The sequence below is a fragment of the Eptatretus burgeri genome, chromosome 17, assembly GCF_056783735.1.
Source record: "Eptatretus burgeri isolate ZD-2024b chromosome 17, Ebu_testis_v1, whole genome shotgun sequence".
Lineage (NCBI taxonomy): Eukaryota > Metazoa > Chordata > Myxini > Myxiniformes > Myxinidae > Eptatretus > Eptatretus burgeri.
In genome coordinates this window covers 22,168,168-22,187,948 of record NC_140977.1, presented here as the reverse complement: position 1 = coordinate 22,187,948, position 19,781 = coordinate 22,168,168, and the positions used below count along the sequence as shown (strand labels likewise).

At 44.7% G+C, this 19,781-nt stretch overlaps 1 protein-coding gene across 7 annotated transcripts in view; it reads left to right on the top strand.

Moving 5' to 3' along the window:
- The first annotated feature begins 14,362 nt into the window (after positions 1 to 14,362).
- The window catches only part of LOC147009523 (uncharacterized), a 38,071-nt gene continuing 32,652 nt past the window's right edge, over positions 14,363 to 19,781 (top strand). For 4 of the 7 annotated variants that reach the window (XM_085861308.1, XM_085861307.1, XM_085861305.1 and 1 more), the window contains exon 1: positions 14,365 to 14,667. In XM_085861308.1, coding sequence (XP_085717434.1) covers positions 14,517 to 14,667 — 151 coding nt within the window. In that variant the 5' untranslated portion in view covers positions 14,365 to 14,516. Of the gene's footprint in view, positions 14,668 to 19,781 lie in introns of all 7 variants that reach the window. The other 3 variants (XM_085861306.1, XM_085861303.1, XM_085861302.1) reach the window with 3 other exon arrangements.

Here is a 19,781-nt window from a genome sequence, read left to right as displayed (position 1 = left end):
GGGACCCACTGCATGAGCTTATCTGCACTAATAAATGTCAGTGTGTGTGTGTGTGTGTGTGTGTGTGTGTGTGTGTGTGTGTGTGTGTGCGCGCGCGCACGTGCACATGTGTGTTTGTGTGTGTGTGCGCGCGTGCGTGCATCTCCTCTATAACTTCAAAACCATAAAACCTGGCAGCCTGAAACTTTGCATGCATACCAAGAAAACTTCAAGGGAGTGCATGAGTGAAAATTTGGTGTTGGGGTTAATTAAAACACTCCTTTTGAAGATAATTAACGGCTTTATTTAATTATATCCTTTATCATGCGCATCCTTGGGCACCTCACTCTCCCTCGATGGGGTCTTAATTTGCCATTTTCTTGGCCTGCTCAATAATGCCTTGACTTGGAACAGGCCACAACAATTTCTTAACAATGAAGTTTTTTTTCTTCACTTTCCTCACTCATATCATCGAATTCCTCATCTACATACCTACGGATCGCTGTATGGATTGCAATGCTTATAAACGCCCGGAGATGCAAGTGTTCATGGCTTTATTTCATTTCCACATGCCGTAACCTCGAGAATCTCTTAAACCAAGCCGAATTGCAAAATTTAAGCTCCATAATTGAACTTGGCGGCAGCTCCGACTGCTAAAAAGGTGTTCATTTGTCCAATTCGGATAGTTTGACATTTTGGGCGTCTCTTGCAGCTGTTTAATATGACGGATCGGTGATCGCTAATCGTTTGCCAAGCCAGCCGTTCCTTATCAACAATTTCATTGGAGTGCTTCCTTGAACGCTTAAGCCACTTGGCGAGCATTCTATAACACTCGCACTGTCACTGAACACTGTATATCGTTCGACTTGAATGAGTTCAGGACCACTCGCCTGTATTTGGCTGTGTGGTGCATCGGGCGGTGGCTGGCTCGCTGAAAATGTGCAATTTTATTTTTCACCACGTTTACCTTTTTGTACGATCTTCTTTCATTGTACAATCCATCACTTCGGCATCGATAAATACAAATAAAAAAATTTAACGTTTCATTTTTTAAAGTTTCTTTAACCATTTAGTTGAAGTGCTTGGTTAAGCTACTTGGCACATGCTCTTCAAGCTTCAATGGTGATATGGCAATTTCATACTGGAGTTAGGAAGGCAAAATAAATTAGATGATTACATTGAGTAAAAAATGTTTTCAGTTGTGAATCGCCACATCACGGCAGGATATCTGAGAGGTACGCACGCTCGCTCTAAGCTGTCTAGCCTGGGTTCAAATCCTGACCCAGCTATAAACGGTCATCCCGGTGTTTCACTGGCAGGCCGATTCCTCAATTTGTGTGCCGTCTCTCGGGTGGATGTTAAACTGGTCGTCACATCTGCCGGAATCCTTCCTCTCTGCTCTGCGCTCTCTCCTCCCATCTCTTCCCCTCCTCCCTCTATCCCCTCTCCCTCTCTCACCCCTCTCCCTCTCTCTCCCTCACCCTGTTGCCTCTCTCATCCCTATCCCACCCCTCTCTCTTTCTCCCACCTCTATCCCTCTCTCCCCCACCCCTCTCCCTCTCTCTCACTCTTTCTGCCACCCCTCCCCCTGCTTCCCCACCCCTTTCCCTCTGTTAATGGGACTGATAAGAACTGACTGGTTAGTTTTGAATTTAAAACTGCTTCCCCATAGGGTAGCATGTCCGAATCAGATTCAGAGTGAGCCGACTGGAGGGGTGCAAAGGCCGCTGCATGTGTGAGCATACATGCATGCAGGCAGGCAGGCCTTTGCTAGGTCGATGGCGCATTGCGGGTGATAAAGGTTGTGGTCAAGTTTCATCGGAATGTGGGGAATTTCTGACAACAAAGAAAACACCTATTTTGGGGATAACTCTCCCCCCCCCCGGAGACCCCTTTAGACCCCAATGTTTTTTTTTTCGTGCCATGAACAAACGTTGGTACATCACGAGTGATGAAAGTTGTGGTCAAGTTTCATTGGAATTGTGTGTGTAGTTTCAGAGAATAAGCGTATACCTATTTTGAGGGTGGTGAAACCTGGACCCACCTTGACCCCCGGTAGACCACCTTGGATCCCGACTTTTTAATGCCGTGAACAAACTTGAGTTGTAACATACCAAATATCATTTTAGCCATGTTTGGTCACAATTCCATCAGCAGTTTCAGAAAAAAAGTTGCAAGTGTTTATGGACAGACGGACAGACACCACGCCATCCCATGAGCTCACTGGAACTACGTTCCAGATTAGCTAAGAGTTGGGGGCACCAATTGTAGAAACAAACCCTACAACAGCAATAAGCCTTCCCCAATGCTGTAGGTGGCGGCGTAATAACTAGCCATTCTTTCATTATCTAAGAGGTAAATAACAGGTAAGGACAAGTGTGGGCCCATTGAGGAATAGCACAGGGAGAGGAGTTAGTGATGAAAGTGAGATGGCAGGCTTATTAAACAGATATTTTGCTTCAACTTTTACACAAGAACATTCAGGAGAATTTCTAATAGCTGAGAGTATTTATAGAGGAGGTGAGGAAGGAGACCCGGGTCGGAGTGGGGGAAGTAAAGGAAGTTAGGAAATCTAAGAGAGGATAAGGCTCCGGGGCCAGATAACATGAACCCGAGAGTATTGAGGGAGGTGGCTGAGCAGATAAGCGAGTTGTTGACGGATATCTTTAATGGTGTACTGGAGTCAGGACAGGTACCGGAGGATTGGACAATCGCAATTGTAACACCATTATTACCCCACACACGCGAAGCGAAAGGTAGAGTTCAGCAATCGGTTCACTTTGTCCGTCTGTCTGTCCACAAACGTCAGTTTATGATCGAGGAACAACTTATTTAAATTGAATGTACATTTTGAACTTGAATCGGAACACGAACCTGCAGTTTAGCAGTACTTTGGCTCTGAATTTGGCAAATTGCTTTCGTCCTGATTGCGTTTGTGCACAGAGGAGTAAGGTGATTGTTTTAGTCTGTCTACCTGTCTGATAGTCAAACTGTAGCGTACATGATTGGGGGGGGGGTGGTTTGTCAGGGGGCAGACTCCTGACAGCGTTTTGGGCAAAAAGTATGGGTTTTTTTCGTATACACAGTCGAACAGGACAAAAGCAACACCAGAGAGAGAGAGAGAGAGAGAGATGTGGGGTGGGGGGGGGGTGGGGTGACACTAACAGTAGAGCTGAAGGCTAAGACTGAGGGAGAAGGATAAGTGATGGGTGTGGGGGTGAGGGAGCAGGAGAGGATGTACCGGATGGACAAGATGGACACAGAAGGAAACTCAAGTGGAAAACTGGACATTTGGAAGAAGGGATTTGGGTGGGGTGGGATTAATGAGGGTAGAGGAAATCATAGTTTTGGATTGGGGATGACCTGAGATGGTGGTGAATAGCTGTCTTGAAGACCTGGAGGGAAGTTGGAACTTGGTTCCACAGACGGAAAAAAAAAGAGAAGCACATACATGAGTGGACATGAGCAATAGTCCCAGATTTAGGTCGTTTCACCAGAAGGGAGTTGATGGTGCACCGTGTGTGCCCTGCAGAAACCGAGTAGGGGGACAAAGTGTGGAAAGAACAGAAGGTGCAAGACCAGAAAGGAGGCGGTAGCAGACAGAGACCACCAACCTGTCTGCGATGACTTTGTGACAGACCCATAGACTCAGCCTCATCACGGTAAATTCCAATAATGTTGAAGGCCTTGGTTTTCATGGTGTCTAGCTGAGCAGGATGCGAGGCATGGGGAGTCAACCCAGACGGGAGAGCAGTCCTTCATCAAGCTGTGGATGAAAGCCTTGTTGGTGAATAGGAGTTCAGGTATGCCAAGGAAGTAATTTTTACGACGGAGGTTGCTCAGTTGGCAGCTGGTTTTGAAAGCCAACTTTGAAATGTGGTTTGCCCAAGAAAGATGATAGTTGGCAGTACCAATCATGTACAGCCTTTCGGCTGCTGGTTGCATCATTGGTTAGAGGCGCGGCTAAGCCGCTGATGCAGTGCCCCTCTACCAGTACACTGGTACTCATTTCGCCGACCTCGGAAGGATGACAGGCTGAGTCAACCCCCTGGTGTATTAATTCAGCGGCCGACGGGGCTTGAACTCAGGATCCTAGGATCCCAAGCCACCACCCTAACTGCTAAGCCAACACCAGGCATCTCAAGAGGATTGGGGCTTGAACTCAGGACCCTAGGATCCCAAGCCACTACCCTAACCGCTAAACCAACACCAGGCATCTCAAGAGGATTGGGGCTTGAACTCAGGACCCTCGGATCCCAAGCCACCACCCTAACCACTAAACCAACACCAGGCATCTCAAGAGGATTGGGGCTTGAACTCAGGACCCGAGGATCCCAAGCCGCCACCCGAACTGCTAAGCCAACACCAAGCTTCTCAAGAGGATTGGGGCTTGAACTCAGGACCCTAGGATCCCAAGCCGCCACCCTAACCGCTAAACCAACACCAGGCTTCTCAAGAGGATTGGGGCTTGAACTCAGGACCCTAGGATCCCAAGCTGCCACCCTAACCGCTAAACCAACACCAGGCTTCTCAAGAGGATTGTTAAGTTGTTTTCACCAGATTTCTTTCAGAGAGAGATAGTGAGAGTGTGAAATTTGTCAGGATTGAAAGACATATTCCGAGTGAATAAGGAAGAAATGTTCATAAACGTTACAAACGTTTCAATGAACATATAATTTTGTGACTCAAATCACGACTTAATGGTTGTGTTTTTTTTAAATCCCTCGGTTATGTGTCATCTAAAGCTAAGAATGTTTCGGTATTTGGTCAATATAAAACATCCAACAAGTTACACATGCACATCTCCATTTCCATGACGTGTCATGCAGAAAACAAAGTACGAAGCACAAGGTGCGTGCGTGTGCGCGTGCGTGTGCGCATCAACGATCACGGAGGTCATCAAAACAAGTGACTCACCAAAAAAGTTGTGACAGAGTAGTTTGGAAGAAGCAAGGCAACGCCGAACTCAGGTTTTAAGATTTATTAACAGAGCTTTTGTTGTACAAGTTTGACCAAGATGTAGATCTAAGCTGTTGTGGAATATACACGCATGTGTCGTTCGGCCCTAACATTAAAAACAAATCTACATAATAATACGCTTGTTCGTCTGTCCGTCGTCGTGTGTAACAATCCGTTCCACACATTGGCCGGACAGTTCGTCTGATGCCACGCACTGTTTCAACCTGAAAAATGATACGACCGCCATGCTGGTGCTTCCTGGTGTGTGAAGTCAAAGATATCTTTGGAGTTGTCATATTCACAATCGCCATGCCATCCCTATAAGTTTTCCCTTCAGTGCAAGATGTTCAAAGCGACAGTTGTAAGGATTTTGAGCCGATAGGCAGCACAGGCCTTGTGAAGATGGGCCTCATCAATCAAGGGTCTGTTGTCTATACACCACCCGAATAACTATGTGGCATTCTCTAAAACAGGGTTTGTTTCTGCGGAGGTTACGCAGGAGGTTGAAGGAGTTTGGAAGGGATTCACACCTTCGGGTTGGAAGGGGGAGGGTGAGGACTTGGGGTTTGGGAGGAAGGGTTGAGGACTTGAAGTCACATTTTGCATTGGGAGGATGTTCCGCGGGTCCCCGCAAGTGAGAAATAAAATTTCTTAAATGGTAATTGATCTGCCGTGGATAAAAGTGAAGTCTTTTCTGGCCTTACCCTTCGTCGCAGCAAAAGTGGACCAACTCCTGGCTGAATACAAAAGCTGAACACTGTACCAGCAAGGGAGCGAGACCAATGGTATTGAAACAACAAATACACAGGGAATTTTGAAATTAATAATCAAGAACATGTTGGAGTGCACTTCTGCCAATTTTACAAGACTGTATCGCATCGCACGGACTCATCGTAGTGACACGACCAACTTCTTCAGCTACAGCTAGAGCTGAGCGACCATTCAGCAGGGTCGAACTGATGAAGAGCCATCTTTGCTCCACAATGACTGGAGAACGGCTTTCTGGGCCAGCATTGCTCAGTATGGAAAAGGATCTTGCATCAACAGTGGATTTTACTAATCAGTGATTGAGACGTTTAACAGAATATGCAAAACGTGCAAAAAATTTCATGTCAAGGTCAGTTTAAAGTTGAATTTATATTTTCCATACAAGTAATGCCGCCATGTAATACATCTTTAGAGTGTTCAGACATAGAAAAATACGTTATCACCTGGAACCTTCGTGCTTAATACTTTATCACCTGGATCCTTCGTGCTTGATAGTTCATCACCTGGATCCTTCGTGCTTGATACTTTATTAGAGAACATTGTACTTTACGGTAATTCCACATATCGACGGTCCCCTGTGCCAGTGCGCATGCGCAGCCTGACCCGGAGCCAGGGATGTTGTGGGTGTTTCAACCTGTTCAATACTTGTTTGATTATTGTCGTTCCACGCTAATAAAGTGGTCGAACAAATTGAACTCTGTTCTTATTTATAATCAAACAAGTTGATGCAGTCGAGTAAAGATCGTCGGTGCTGAGGAGGACGCGACTGGGTGAAAACGGACCACGAGAACGTCGACAGTGAGTTTGGATTTCTCGGGTCCTGTACCCAATCTTCGCCCCCAGGACACTGTACACACGTGTGCATCACCGAAAATAGAACGTTTACTCCAGAATAACTGTTCCTATGGCGCCGGTGGAAGCAGAGTGCCCGATCGAGGGTTGTGACTATATGGCTACACACACAGAGGCGGCAGTGGTGGCCGCCATGTTGAGTATACACGCCACTGTGCACGTCGCCGCCCCCAGGGCGGCGAGCTCGAATGCCAAGATGGAGAAACTCAAGCGTCCCTCCATAGCACTGGCCGGAACGGGCGAGGCCTGGTCGTACTTCATAACCCGCTGGGGCGAATACAAAACAGGTACTAAGCTTGTCGGACCGGACATAGTCGCGCAGCTACTGGAGTGCTGTGAGGAGGAGCTGAGAAAGGACCTCACTCGCGCGGCGGGTCGGAGCCTCGTGGGCAGCGATGAAGAAGACGTCCTCGCCGCCATGAAGGCGCTCGCCGTCCGGACGGAGAACACGATGGTAGCTCGAGTGGCCCTGTCTAACATGCGGCAGGGACACGAGGAGCCCGTCCGGTCGTTCCACGCCCGCATCAAAGGGCAGGCGGACACGTGCAAGTATGAAATGAAGTGCACCAAGGCGGGGTGCGATCAGGTCAACGACTTCACCGAAGAGATATTGCGCAACGTGGTTGCCCGTGGCATCGCGGACCAAGCAATACAACTTGACCTACTCGGTGAGAAGAACCAGGACATGCCATTAAAGGACATGATAGAGTATATCGAGGCCAAAGAGTCTGGAAAACGCTCGGCATCGCGCCTGCTTGACACTCAGAGCACGGACTCGATCAGTAGTTCGTATCGGCGGGGAAAGCGACAGGACGTCCGCGCCAGAGTAGGAGCCAGGCCGGAAAAACGGAAGGCCAAGCCCGAAGGAGTATGCATCTACTGCGGCGAGGTGGGCCACGGCAAAACGCCTCAATGGCGCGCCAGACGCGCCGAGTGCCCCGGATACGGTAAAAAGTGCCGGAAGTGTGACCGCCAGAATCACCTCGACAAGGCGTGCCTGGGCGGCCGATCGGCAAGACCCCCATCTAAGGAGACCGACGGGATGTACGACGAGCAGACGGCAGCCTTCGTCGAGCTATGCACGGTCACCATGGCCAGCACAGAGGACGAAATGCGCACGCTTGCCCTCGCTCACCACCTGTACGATGATATGTGCGATAAGTGGATGAAACGCATATCCGACCCGCAGCCATACGTCAACCTCACTCTCACCAACAAGCGCGAGGATTACAAAGCGCTGGGTTTTAACCTCCTGAAACACACCCGCGCGGTAACCCTACCCGCTATGGCAGACACGGGGTGCCAGAGCTGCCTGATCGGCATTAAAGTCGTCCAACAAATGGGCCTGAGTACCGAGGACCTCATACCTGTATCCATGACCATGAAGGCCGCAAACAACAGAGGAATTCGTATCCTCGGAGCCGTGGTAGTCAGATTCGCCGGTAACAGTGATGACGCTCGGAGATTGGAGACGCGCCAAATCGCATATGTGACGGACTCTTCAGACCGCATCTTCCTCTCCCGCGCGGCCTGCATGGACCTGGGAATGATCTCGGACAGATTCCCGACACTCGGAGAGGTGAATCTGACAACCTCGGAATTGTGCGACTGCCCGCGACGCGCGGAGCCGCCGACCAAGCCGACCGCACTCCCCATGCCAGCGACCGAGGCCAACAGAGAGGCACTACAGTCACATTTACTCAGGATGTATGCTCAGAGCACATTCAACACGTGCCCACACCAGCCACTACCGAGAATGACCGGCCCGCCACTACGTCTTATGCTCAGTGAGAACGCGACACCGGTTGCCCATCACACTCCCATCTCCGTGGCCATACATTGGCAAGATGAGGTAAAAGCAGGCCTCGACCAGGACGTTCGGCTCGGCGTGTTGGAGGAAGTACCCGTCGGCACGCCGGTGACATGGTGTCACCGCATGGTAATTTGCGCGAAAAAGAATGGCAAGCCGCGACGCACCGTCGACTTTCAGGCCTTGAACAAGCATGCGTTCCGCGAGACCCACCACACCCAATCCCCGTTCCACCAGGCGAGACGCGTACCTAACGGGAAGCGCAAGACAGTATTCGACGCATGGAACGGTTACCATAGCGTCCGCCTACACGAGGACGACCGCCACAAGACGACCTTCATCACTCCATGGGGCGCTACCGGTACCTATCTGCCCCACAAGGGTATATGGCATCGGGGGACGGTTACTCACGACGATACGATGAGATCGTCGCGGACATTGGTAACAAGACCAAGTGCGTAGATGACACGCTCCTATGGTCAGACACGATTGAGGGGAGCTACTTCCAGGCGGTCCAATGGCTGGATATATGCGGCCGGAATGGAATCATCCTCAACCCGGAGAAGTTTGTCTTCAGCGCACCCACGGTGGACTTCGCGGGCTTCACCATCACCATGACCGACGTGCGACCGTGCAGCCGCTACCTGGAAGCAATCCACGATTTCCCACAACCGCGTAACATCACCGACGTCAGATCGTGGTTCGGGCTTGTCAACCAGGTGGCATACGCCTTTAGTATGGCCGAACGAATGCAGCCATTCCGGAAGCTCCTGAAAAGTGGAGAACGCTTCCAGTGGTCCATGGAGTTAGAGGACATATTCCGCGAGTCGAAAGACGTGATCGTACAAGAAATCGAACACGGTGTCCGCATATTTGACAAAACTAAGCCAACATGCATCGCCACGGACTGGTCGAAGGAGGGAATCGGATTCTGGTTGCTTCAAAAGCACTGCCGATGCGTGCCAGTTAGACCATTCTGCTGCACTGATGGATGGAAAATAACCCTGGTCGGCAGCAGATTTACACACGCGGCAGAATCCAGATACGCGCCCATAGAGGGCGAGGCTCTCGCAGTCGCGGACGCCTTGGACAAAGCGCGCTACTTCGTACTGGGCTGCGAGAACCTGATCGTTGCGGTAGACCACAAACCACTGCTGAAACTCCTTTCGGACAGAGCACTTGACGACATACCCACAGCCCGCCTCAGGAACCTCAAGGAGAAGACCCTGCGTTATCGCTTCCGCATCATACATATCCCGGGCATGAAGAACAAGGCGGCAGATGCCATGTCGCGCAGGCCAGTTGGCACCACGCGACCTCCACTCATGAACCTTCCAGATGACAATGCCACCATAGCGACCCACTTCCAACCAAGCACGCACACCGACGTCCTGTCCCTCCTACGCCAAACTGAGCCGGAGTATGACGACGACGTCGAGGACAACCTGGCATGGTGTGCCGCGGGCCTCGAATCATTGCGATCAGTAACATGGGATCGCGTCAGGGAAGCCACCAGCAGCGATGGCGATATGCACATATTGGAGGGAATGACAATGAACGGCATCCCCGACTCAAAAATCGAGATGCCAGAGACAATTCGCGACTATCACCAGTACCGCGAGAACATTACATCGACAGATGGAGTGATCCTATACAAGGACCGAGTAGTCATACCACCCTCACTCCGCGGCGATGTGCTGAGCACCCTACACGCTGCCCACCAGGGCGTATCAATGATGACCGCCCGCGCAGAATCCTCTGTATTCTGGCCAGGCATGTCGGCCGACATCAGCGCCACTCGGAAAAACTGCGAACACTGCCACCGGATGGCACCATCACAGCCTGGAGCGCCACCAACTCCACCTATTCCGGTCGTTTACCCCTTTCAGGCAGTGTGCTCGGACTTCTTTGTACACAGGGGTGCACACTACCTTGTGACAGTGGACAGATACTCGAACTGGCCGATCATCTCAAAGTCGACGGGTGGCGCCGCCGGACTCATAAACCACTTACGTCGCGCCTTCGTGACGTACGGGACACCAGAAGAGCTCGCGTCGGATGGGGGACCGGAGTTCACCTCCACCGAGACCAGGTCATTCCTGCACAGATGGGGCGTACACCACCGCTTGTCATCGGTGGCCTTCCCTCACAGCAACTGTCGCGCGGAGATTGGAGTTAAGACAATGAAACGACTTATCACGGACAACACCAGCCCGCAGGGAGAACTTGACACTGACGCTGTGCAGAGAGCGATACTACAATATCGTAACACGCCTGACCCTGACACGAAGATCTCCCCGGCAATGTGTGTCTTCGGCCACCCGATACGCGATTTCATCCCAATTATCCCCGGGAAGTACAGACCGCACGACACTTGGCATGAGACCCTGAAAGCGAGGGAGGAGGCCCTCCGCAAACGTCATATCCGCACAGCCGACACCTGGGCAGAACACACCAAACGCCTTCCGCCACTTGCTGTAGGGGACCAAGTCCGCGTACAGAACCAGACAGGATTCCACCCAAAAAAATGGGACAAGACAGGCAGTATCGTGGAGGTACGCCAACACGACCAATACGTGATCAAGATCGATGGCTCGGGCAGAGTCACACTTGAACAGGAAATTCCTGCGCAAGTTTAGCCCAGTTCGCAATGACCAGCTGCCACCCCGGTCTATCTATGATGATCGAGCAACCCGCATCACTGTACCTGCACCCGTTGTAACACCGCAACTGCCTGACCTCGACAGCGAACCCGTGACATCTGCGACGCCAACGGGGCCCACGCCGGCACTGACGTCAGTATGCACACCCCAGCGCAAGACGACACCCGTTTTAGACACGCCAGCAGCACCAGGACGAGGCACACCGAGGCGCGCGATCCTTCAGACGCCACCATCGGCCCCTGAAACCCCGAGAGCCCCATCCCCACTGGGGCCCGATGTGACACCACCAGCACCAGCGATAGGTCAACGCCGATCCACCAGAGCGACCAGCGTGCCTGCCTGGCACAAGGACTACTCCATGGAATAGTCACACGATGGGCGATATAAACTTTTGTTCATTCATTAAACTTAATATTTTCTCAGCCTTTATCTATTAACATAATAAAGACTCGGAGGGAGATAGAGAACATTGTACTTTACGGTAATTCCACATATCGACGGTCCCCTGTGCCAGTGCGCATGCGCAGCCTGACCCGGAGCCAGGGATGTTGTGGGTGTTTCAACCTGTTCAATACTTGTTTGATTATTGTCGTTCCACGCTAATAAAGTGGTCGAACAAATTGAACTCTGTTCTTATTTATTTATCACCTGGATCCTTCGTGCTTGATACTTTATCAGCTGGATCCTTCGTGCTTGACACGTTACCAGTTGGATCCTTTGTGCAAGCTACATTATCAGTTGGATCCTTTGTGCAAGCTACATTATCATTTGGATCCTTTGTGCAAGCTACATTATCAGTTGGATCCTTTGTGCAAGCTGCATTACCAGTTGGATCCTTTGTGCAAGCTACATTATCAGTTGGATCTTTTGTGCAAGCTACATTATCAGTTGGATCCTTTGTGCAAGCTACATTACCAGTTGGATCCTTTGTGCAAGCTACATTATCAGTTGAATCCTTTGTGCAAGCTACATTACCAGTTGGATCCTTTGTGCAAGCTACATTATCAGTTGGATCCTTTGTGCAAGCTACATTATCAGTTGGATCCTTTGTGCAAGCTACATTATCAGTTGGATCCTTTGTGCAAGCTACATTACCAGTTGGATCCTTTGTGCAAGCTACATTATCAGTTGGATCCTTTGTGCAAGCTACATTACCAGTTGGATCCTTTGTGCAAGCTACATTATCAGTTGGATCCTTTGTGCAAGCTACATTATCAGTTGGATCCTTTGTGCAAGCTACATTATCAGTTGGATCCTTTGTGCAAGCTACATTACCAGTTGGATCCTTTGTGCAAGCTACATTATCAGTTGGATCCTTTGTGCAAGCTACATTACCAGTTGGATCCTTTGTGCAAGCTACATTATCAGTTGGATCCTTTGTGCAAGCTACATTATCAGTTGGATCCTTTGTGCAAGCTACATTATCAGTTGGATCCTTTGTGCAAGCTACATTATCAGTTGGATCCTTTGTGCAAGCTACATTACCAGTTGGATCCTTTGTGCAAGCTACATTACCAGTTGGATCCTTTGTGCAAGCTACATTATCAGTTGGATCCCTTGTGCAAGCTACATTATCAGTTGGATCCTTTGTGCAAGCTACATTATCAGTTGGATCCTTTGTGCAAGCTACATTATCAGTTGGATCCTTTGTGCAAGCTACATTACCAGTTGGATCCTTTGTGCAAGCTACATTATCAGTTGGATCCTTTGTGCAAGCTACATTATCAGTTGGATCCTTTGTGCAAGCTACATTATCAGTTGGATCCTTTGTGCAAGCTACATTATCAGTTAGATCCTTTGTGCAAGCTACATTACCAGTTGGATCCTTTGTGCAAGCTACATTATCAGTTGGATCCTTTGTGCAAGCTACATTATCAGTTGGATCCTTTGTGCAAGCTACATTATCAGTTGGATCCTTTGTGCAAGCTACATTACCAGTTGGATCCTTTGTGCAAGCTACATTACCAGTTGGATCCTTTGTGCAAGCTACATTATCAGTTGGATCCTTTGTGCAAGCTACATTACCAGTTGGATCCTTTGTGCAAGCTACATTATTAGTTGGATCCTTTGTGCAAGCTACATTACCAGTTGGATCCTTTGTGCAAGCTACATTACCAGTTGGATCCTTTGTGCAAGCTACATTATCAGTTGGATCCTTTGTGCAAGCTACATTATCAGTTGGATCCTTTGTGCAAGCTACATTATCAGTTGGATCCTTTGTGCAAGCTACATTATCAGTTGGATCCTTTGTGCAAGCTGCATTACCAGTTGGATCCTTTGTGCAAGCTACATTATCAGTTGGATCCTTTGTGCAAGCTGCATTATCAGTTGGATCCTTTGTGCAAGCTGCATTACCAGTTGGATCCTTTGTGCAAGCTGCATTATCAGTTGGATCCTTTGTGCAAGCTACATTACCAGTTGGATCCTTTGTGCAAGTTACATTATCAGTTAGATCCTTTGTGCAAGCTACATCACCAGTTGGATCCTTTGTGCAAGCCACATTATCAGTTGGATCCTTTGTGCAAGCTACATTATCAGTTGGATCCTTTGTTCAAGCTACATTTTCAGTTGGATCCTTTGTGCAAGCTACATTATCAGTTGGATCCTTTGTGCAAGCTACATCACCAGTTGGATCCTTTGTGCAAGCTACATTATCAGTTGGATCCTTTGTGCAAGCTACATTATCAGTTGGATCCTTTGTGCAAGCTACATTATCAGTTGGATCCTTTGTGCAAGCTACATCACCAGTTGGATCCTTTGTGCAAGCTACATTATCAGTTGGATCCTTTGTGCAAGCTACATCACCAGTTGGATCCTTTGTGCAAGCTCCATTATCAGTTAGATCCTTTGTGCAAGCTACATTATCAGTTGGATCCTTTGTGCAAGCTCCATTATCAGTTAGATCCTTTGTGCAAGCTACATTATCAGTTGGATCCTTTGTGCAAGCTACATTATCAGTTAGATCCTTTGTGCAAGCTACATTATCAGCGCTACACCAATCCTTCGTGCTTGATACGTTCACCTCAACGTTCACCGCTCGCCCTCATTGAGTCAATCCATTGGAGAAACATTGTGTTGGTGTAGCGCAGGCGTGATGGGCCAAGTGGCCTCCCAATTCCGTTGCAACAGGTGCAGACGTGCATTACATGGTTGGTGACATCTCACAGGTACCCAGCAGGTGCCCCTCGAGGGCCACAAATCAGCATGTTTAAGGTCATTTGTGGCCTTCTCCCATCCGACTTGGTCATTATCGCCAAACAAGATCACCCTTCTCGCAGATCGTGACGCTGAACTCGAACTGCTCTGACATATGTATTCGTCAGTCTTTGCAAAGCGCTTCTGCATCTATTTCTGGCGAATCTGCATTCGTGTAATCGCGGATATGCTCATTACGAGCACTTTGGCTCCCTGTCTCTGGACGTCACAATGCAGCATTGTCTCTGCTGTCTGAATATATTTTATTGCAGTGTCCCGTGCTGTGCGCCATGAACCAAGATCTCTACGGTGAGGAGTACGGAGCGAACTATCTGGGATCCACGAGTGCCTCCGATGGAAGGAACGCGATCGGTGGGGTAGGGTCACCCATGGACCGTGGGTCCGGGGTCGCTCCACCGGTGGATAAGCAATCGGGACCCGGTACGTACCGTGAGGGTCCCGTTCCCGGCGGGATCGGTGCCAGAATCGTAAGGCAGTATTTAATGAATCTTGGTGAATTTCTCATCGTTTTTACACGTTTCCATCCACAAACGTGGAACAGCCAATCACCGACCGCCAAAAGCAAGTCTTGGTTGTCTCCACCCACGTGGCTGGGATATTCACCAACTTGTACAGCTTTCTTCATGGTCTGTAATTTCATGTCTGGTCTTTACATGATAACAAAACTCAGGAAACAATGGGTACTGTATTTGAAATTTCTCTTTTGATTTTCAGACTATCTGAATTGGATTTATTACAATTTCCCAAACTACCTCAAAGTCTCTTCAAAAACTAGAAAGACCAATCAGTGATCGTCCCTTGCCAGTACTAGTTTTGTGTCTTGCGTGTAATTTTATAAACGTACTCGCACTCCATACGTCATCAATGAATGCATGTTCTAATAGTACGTACTTTATACTTGTATACGTACTCACATTCTATATGTATATACTTTACAGACGCACTCGCATTCTGGATGTACATACTTTATAGACGTACTCACATTCTATATGTACATACTTACAGACGTACTCGCATTATATATGTATATACTTTATAGACGCACTCACATTCTATATGTATATACTTTACAGACGCACTCGCATTATATATGTATATACTTTATAGACGTACTCACATTCTATATGTACATATTTTACAGACGCACTCGCATTCTATATGTATATACTTTATAGACGTACTCACATTCTATATGTACATATTTTACAGATGCACTCGCATTCTATATGTATATACTTTATAGACGTACTCACATTCTATATGTACATACTTCATAGACGTGCTCACATTCTATATGTACATACTTTATAGACGTACTCACATTCTATATGTACATACTTTACAGACGCACTCGCATTCTATATGTATATACTTTATAGACGTACTCACATTATATATGTACATACTTTATAGACGTACTCACATTCTTCTGTAAATACTTTATAGACGTACTCACATTCTTTCTGTAAATACTTTATAGACATACTCGCATTCTATACATACATAGTTTTTATAGACGTACTCACACTCGAAATGTACATACTTTACAGAGGTACTCACATTCTTTCTGTAAATACTTTATAGACGTACTCACATTCTATATGTACATACTCTAATGACTTACTCGCATTCTATATGTAAATACTTTAAAGACGTACTCACATTATATATGTACATACTTTATAGACGTACTCACATTTTATATGTACATACTATTTAGATGTACTCACATTCTATATGTACATAGTTTTTATAGACGTACTCACACTCTATATGTAAATACTTTACAGACGTACTGACATTCTATATGAAAATACTTTATAGACGTGCTCACATTCTTTCTGTAAATACTTCATAGACGTACTCACATTCTATATGTACATACTCTAATGACTTACTCGCATTCTATATGTAAATACTTTATAGACGTACTCACATTATATATGTACATACTTTACAGACGTACTCACATTCTATATGTAAATACTTTATAGACGTACTCACATTATATATGTACATACTTTACAGACGCACTCGCATTCTATATGAAAATACTTTATAGACGTACTCACATTCTATATGTATATACTTTTTATACACATACATTCTGTATGAACATACTTTATAGACGTACTCACATTCTTTCTGTAAATACTTCATAGACGAACTCGCATTCTATACGTACATAGTTTTTATAGACAAACTCGTATTCTATATGTACATACTTTATAGACGAACTCACATTTTTCTGTGCATACTTTTTTCGACGTACTCACATTCTATGCGTACATACTTTATAGATGTACTCACATTCTATATGTACATACTTTATAGACGTACTCACATTTTATATGTACATAGTTTTTATAGATGTACCTGTACTAACACTATATGTAAATACTTTTTTCGACGTACTCACATTCTATATGAAAATACTTTATAGACGTACACATTTTTCTGTGCATACTTCTTTTGACGTACTCACATTCTATACGTACATACTTTATAGATGTACTCATATTCTGCATGTACATACTTTATAGACGTACTCACACTCTATATGAACATACTTTACAGAGGTACTCACATTTTATATGTACATACTTTATAGACGTACTCACATTCTATATGTACATACTTTATAGACGTACTCACATTTTATATGTACATACTATTTAGATGTACTCACATTCTATATGTACATAGTTTTTATAGACGTAGTCACACTCTATATGTAAATACTTTACAGACGTACTGACATTCTATATGAAAATACTTTATAGACGTACTCACATTCTTTCTGTAAATACTTTATAGACGTACTCACATTCTATATGTAAATACTTTATAGACGTACTCACATTATATATGTACATACTTTACAGACGCACTCGCATTCTATATGAAAATACTTTATAGACGTACTCACATTCTATATGTATTTACTTTTTATGGACATACATTCTGTATGAACATACTTTATAGACGTACTCAGATTCTATATGTAAATCCTTTATAGACATACTCACATTCTGTATGTACATACTTTATAGATGTACTCACATTCTATATGAAAATACTTTATAGACGTACTCACATTCTATATGTACATACTTTATCGATGAACTCACATATTTCTGTGCATACTTTTTTCGACGTACTCACATTCTATATGCACATACTTTTTATAGATGTACTCACATTCTATACATACATACTTAATATACGTACTAACATTCTATATGTACATACTCTAATGACTTACTCGCATTCTATATGTAAAGACTTTATAGACGTACTCACATTCTATATGTACATACTTTACAGACGTACTCACATTCTATATGTACATACTTTATAGACGTACTCACATTCTATATGTATATACTTTTTATAGACATACTCACATTCTATATGTACATACTTTATAGACGTACTCACATTCTATATGTACATACTTTACAGACATACTCACATTCGATATGAAAATACTTTATAGACGTACTCGCATTCTACACGTACATACTTCATAGACAAACTCGCATTCTATATACACATACTTTATAGACGAACTCACATTTTTCTGTGCATATTTTTTTCAACGTTCTCACATTCTATACGTACATACTTTATAGACGTACTCACATTCTGTATGTACATACTTTATAGACGTACTCACATTCTGTATGTACATACTTTATAGACGTACTCACATTCTATATGTACATACTTTATAGACTTCCTCGCATTCTATATGTACACACTTTATAGACGTACTCACATTCTATATGTCCATACTTTATAGACGTACTCACATTCTATATGAAAATACTTTATAGACGTACTCACATTCTATATGTCCATTCTTTATAGACGTACTCACATTCTAATATGTACATACTTTATAGACGTACTCACATTCTATATGTACATACTTTATAGACGTACTCACATTCTATATGTACATACTTTTTATAGACGTACTCACATTCTATATGTCCATACTTTATTGACGTACTCACATTCTATATGTACATTCTTCATTGACGTACTCACATTCTATATGTACATACTTTATAAATGAACTCACATTTTTCTGTGCATACTTTTTTTGACGTACTCACATTCTATACGTACATACTTTATAGACGTACTCACATTCTATATGTACATACTTTATAGACATACTTACATTTTATATGTACATACTTTTTAGATGTACTCACATTCTATATGTACATAGTTTTTTTATAGACGTACTCACACTCTATATGTAAATACTTTACAGACGTACTCACATTCTATATGAAAATACTTTATAGACGTACTCACATTCTATACGTACATACTTTTTAGACAAACTCGCATTCTATATGTACATACTTTAAGACGAACTCACATTTTTCTGTGCATACTTTTTTTGACGGACTCACATTCTATACGTACATACTTTATAGACGTACTCACATTTTTCTGTGCATACTTTATAGACGTACTCACATTCTATATGTACATACTTTTTAGATGTACTCACATTCTATATGTACATACTTTTTATGGACGTACTCACACTCGAAATGTACATACTTTACAGAGGTACTCACATTTTATATGTACATACTTTATAGACGTACTCACATTCTATATGTAAATACTTTATTGACGTACTCACATTCTATATGTAAATACCTTATAGACGTACTCACATTCTATATGTACATACTCTGTTGACTTACTCGCATTCTATATGTAAATACTTTATAGATGTACTCACATTCTATACATACATACTTTGTATACGTACTAACATTCTATACATACATACTTTATATACGTACTCACATTCTATACATACATACTTAATATACGTACTCACATTCTATATGTACATACTCTGTTGACTTACTCGCATTCTATATGTAAATAATTTATAGACGTACTCACATTCTATATGTACATACTTTACAGACGTACTCACATTCTATATGAAAATACTTTATAGACGTACTCGCATTCTACACGTACATACTTCATAGACAAACTCGCATTCTATATACACACACTTTATAGACGAACTCACATTTTTCTGTGCATATTTTTTTCAACGTTCTCACATTCTATACGTACATACTTTATAGACGTACTCACATTCTATAAGTACATACTTTATAGACTTCCTCGCATTCTATATGTACACACTTTATAGACGTACTCACATTCTATATGTCCATTCTTTATAGACGTACTCACATTCTAATATGTACATACTTTATAGACGTACTCACATTCTATATGTACATTCTTCATTGACGTACTCACATTCTATACGTACATACTTTATAGACAAACTCGCATTTTATATGTACATACTTTATAAATGAACTCACATTTTTCTGTGCATCCTTTTTTTGACGTACTCACATTCTATACGTACATACTTTATAGACGTACTCACATTCTATATGTACATACTTTATTGACGTACTTACATTTTATATGTACATACTTTTTAGATGTACTCACATTCTATATGT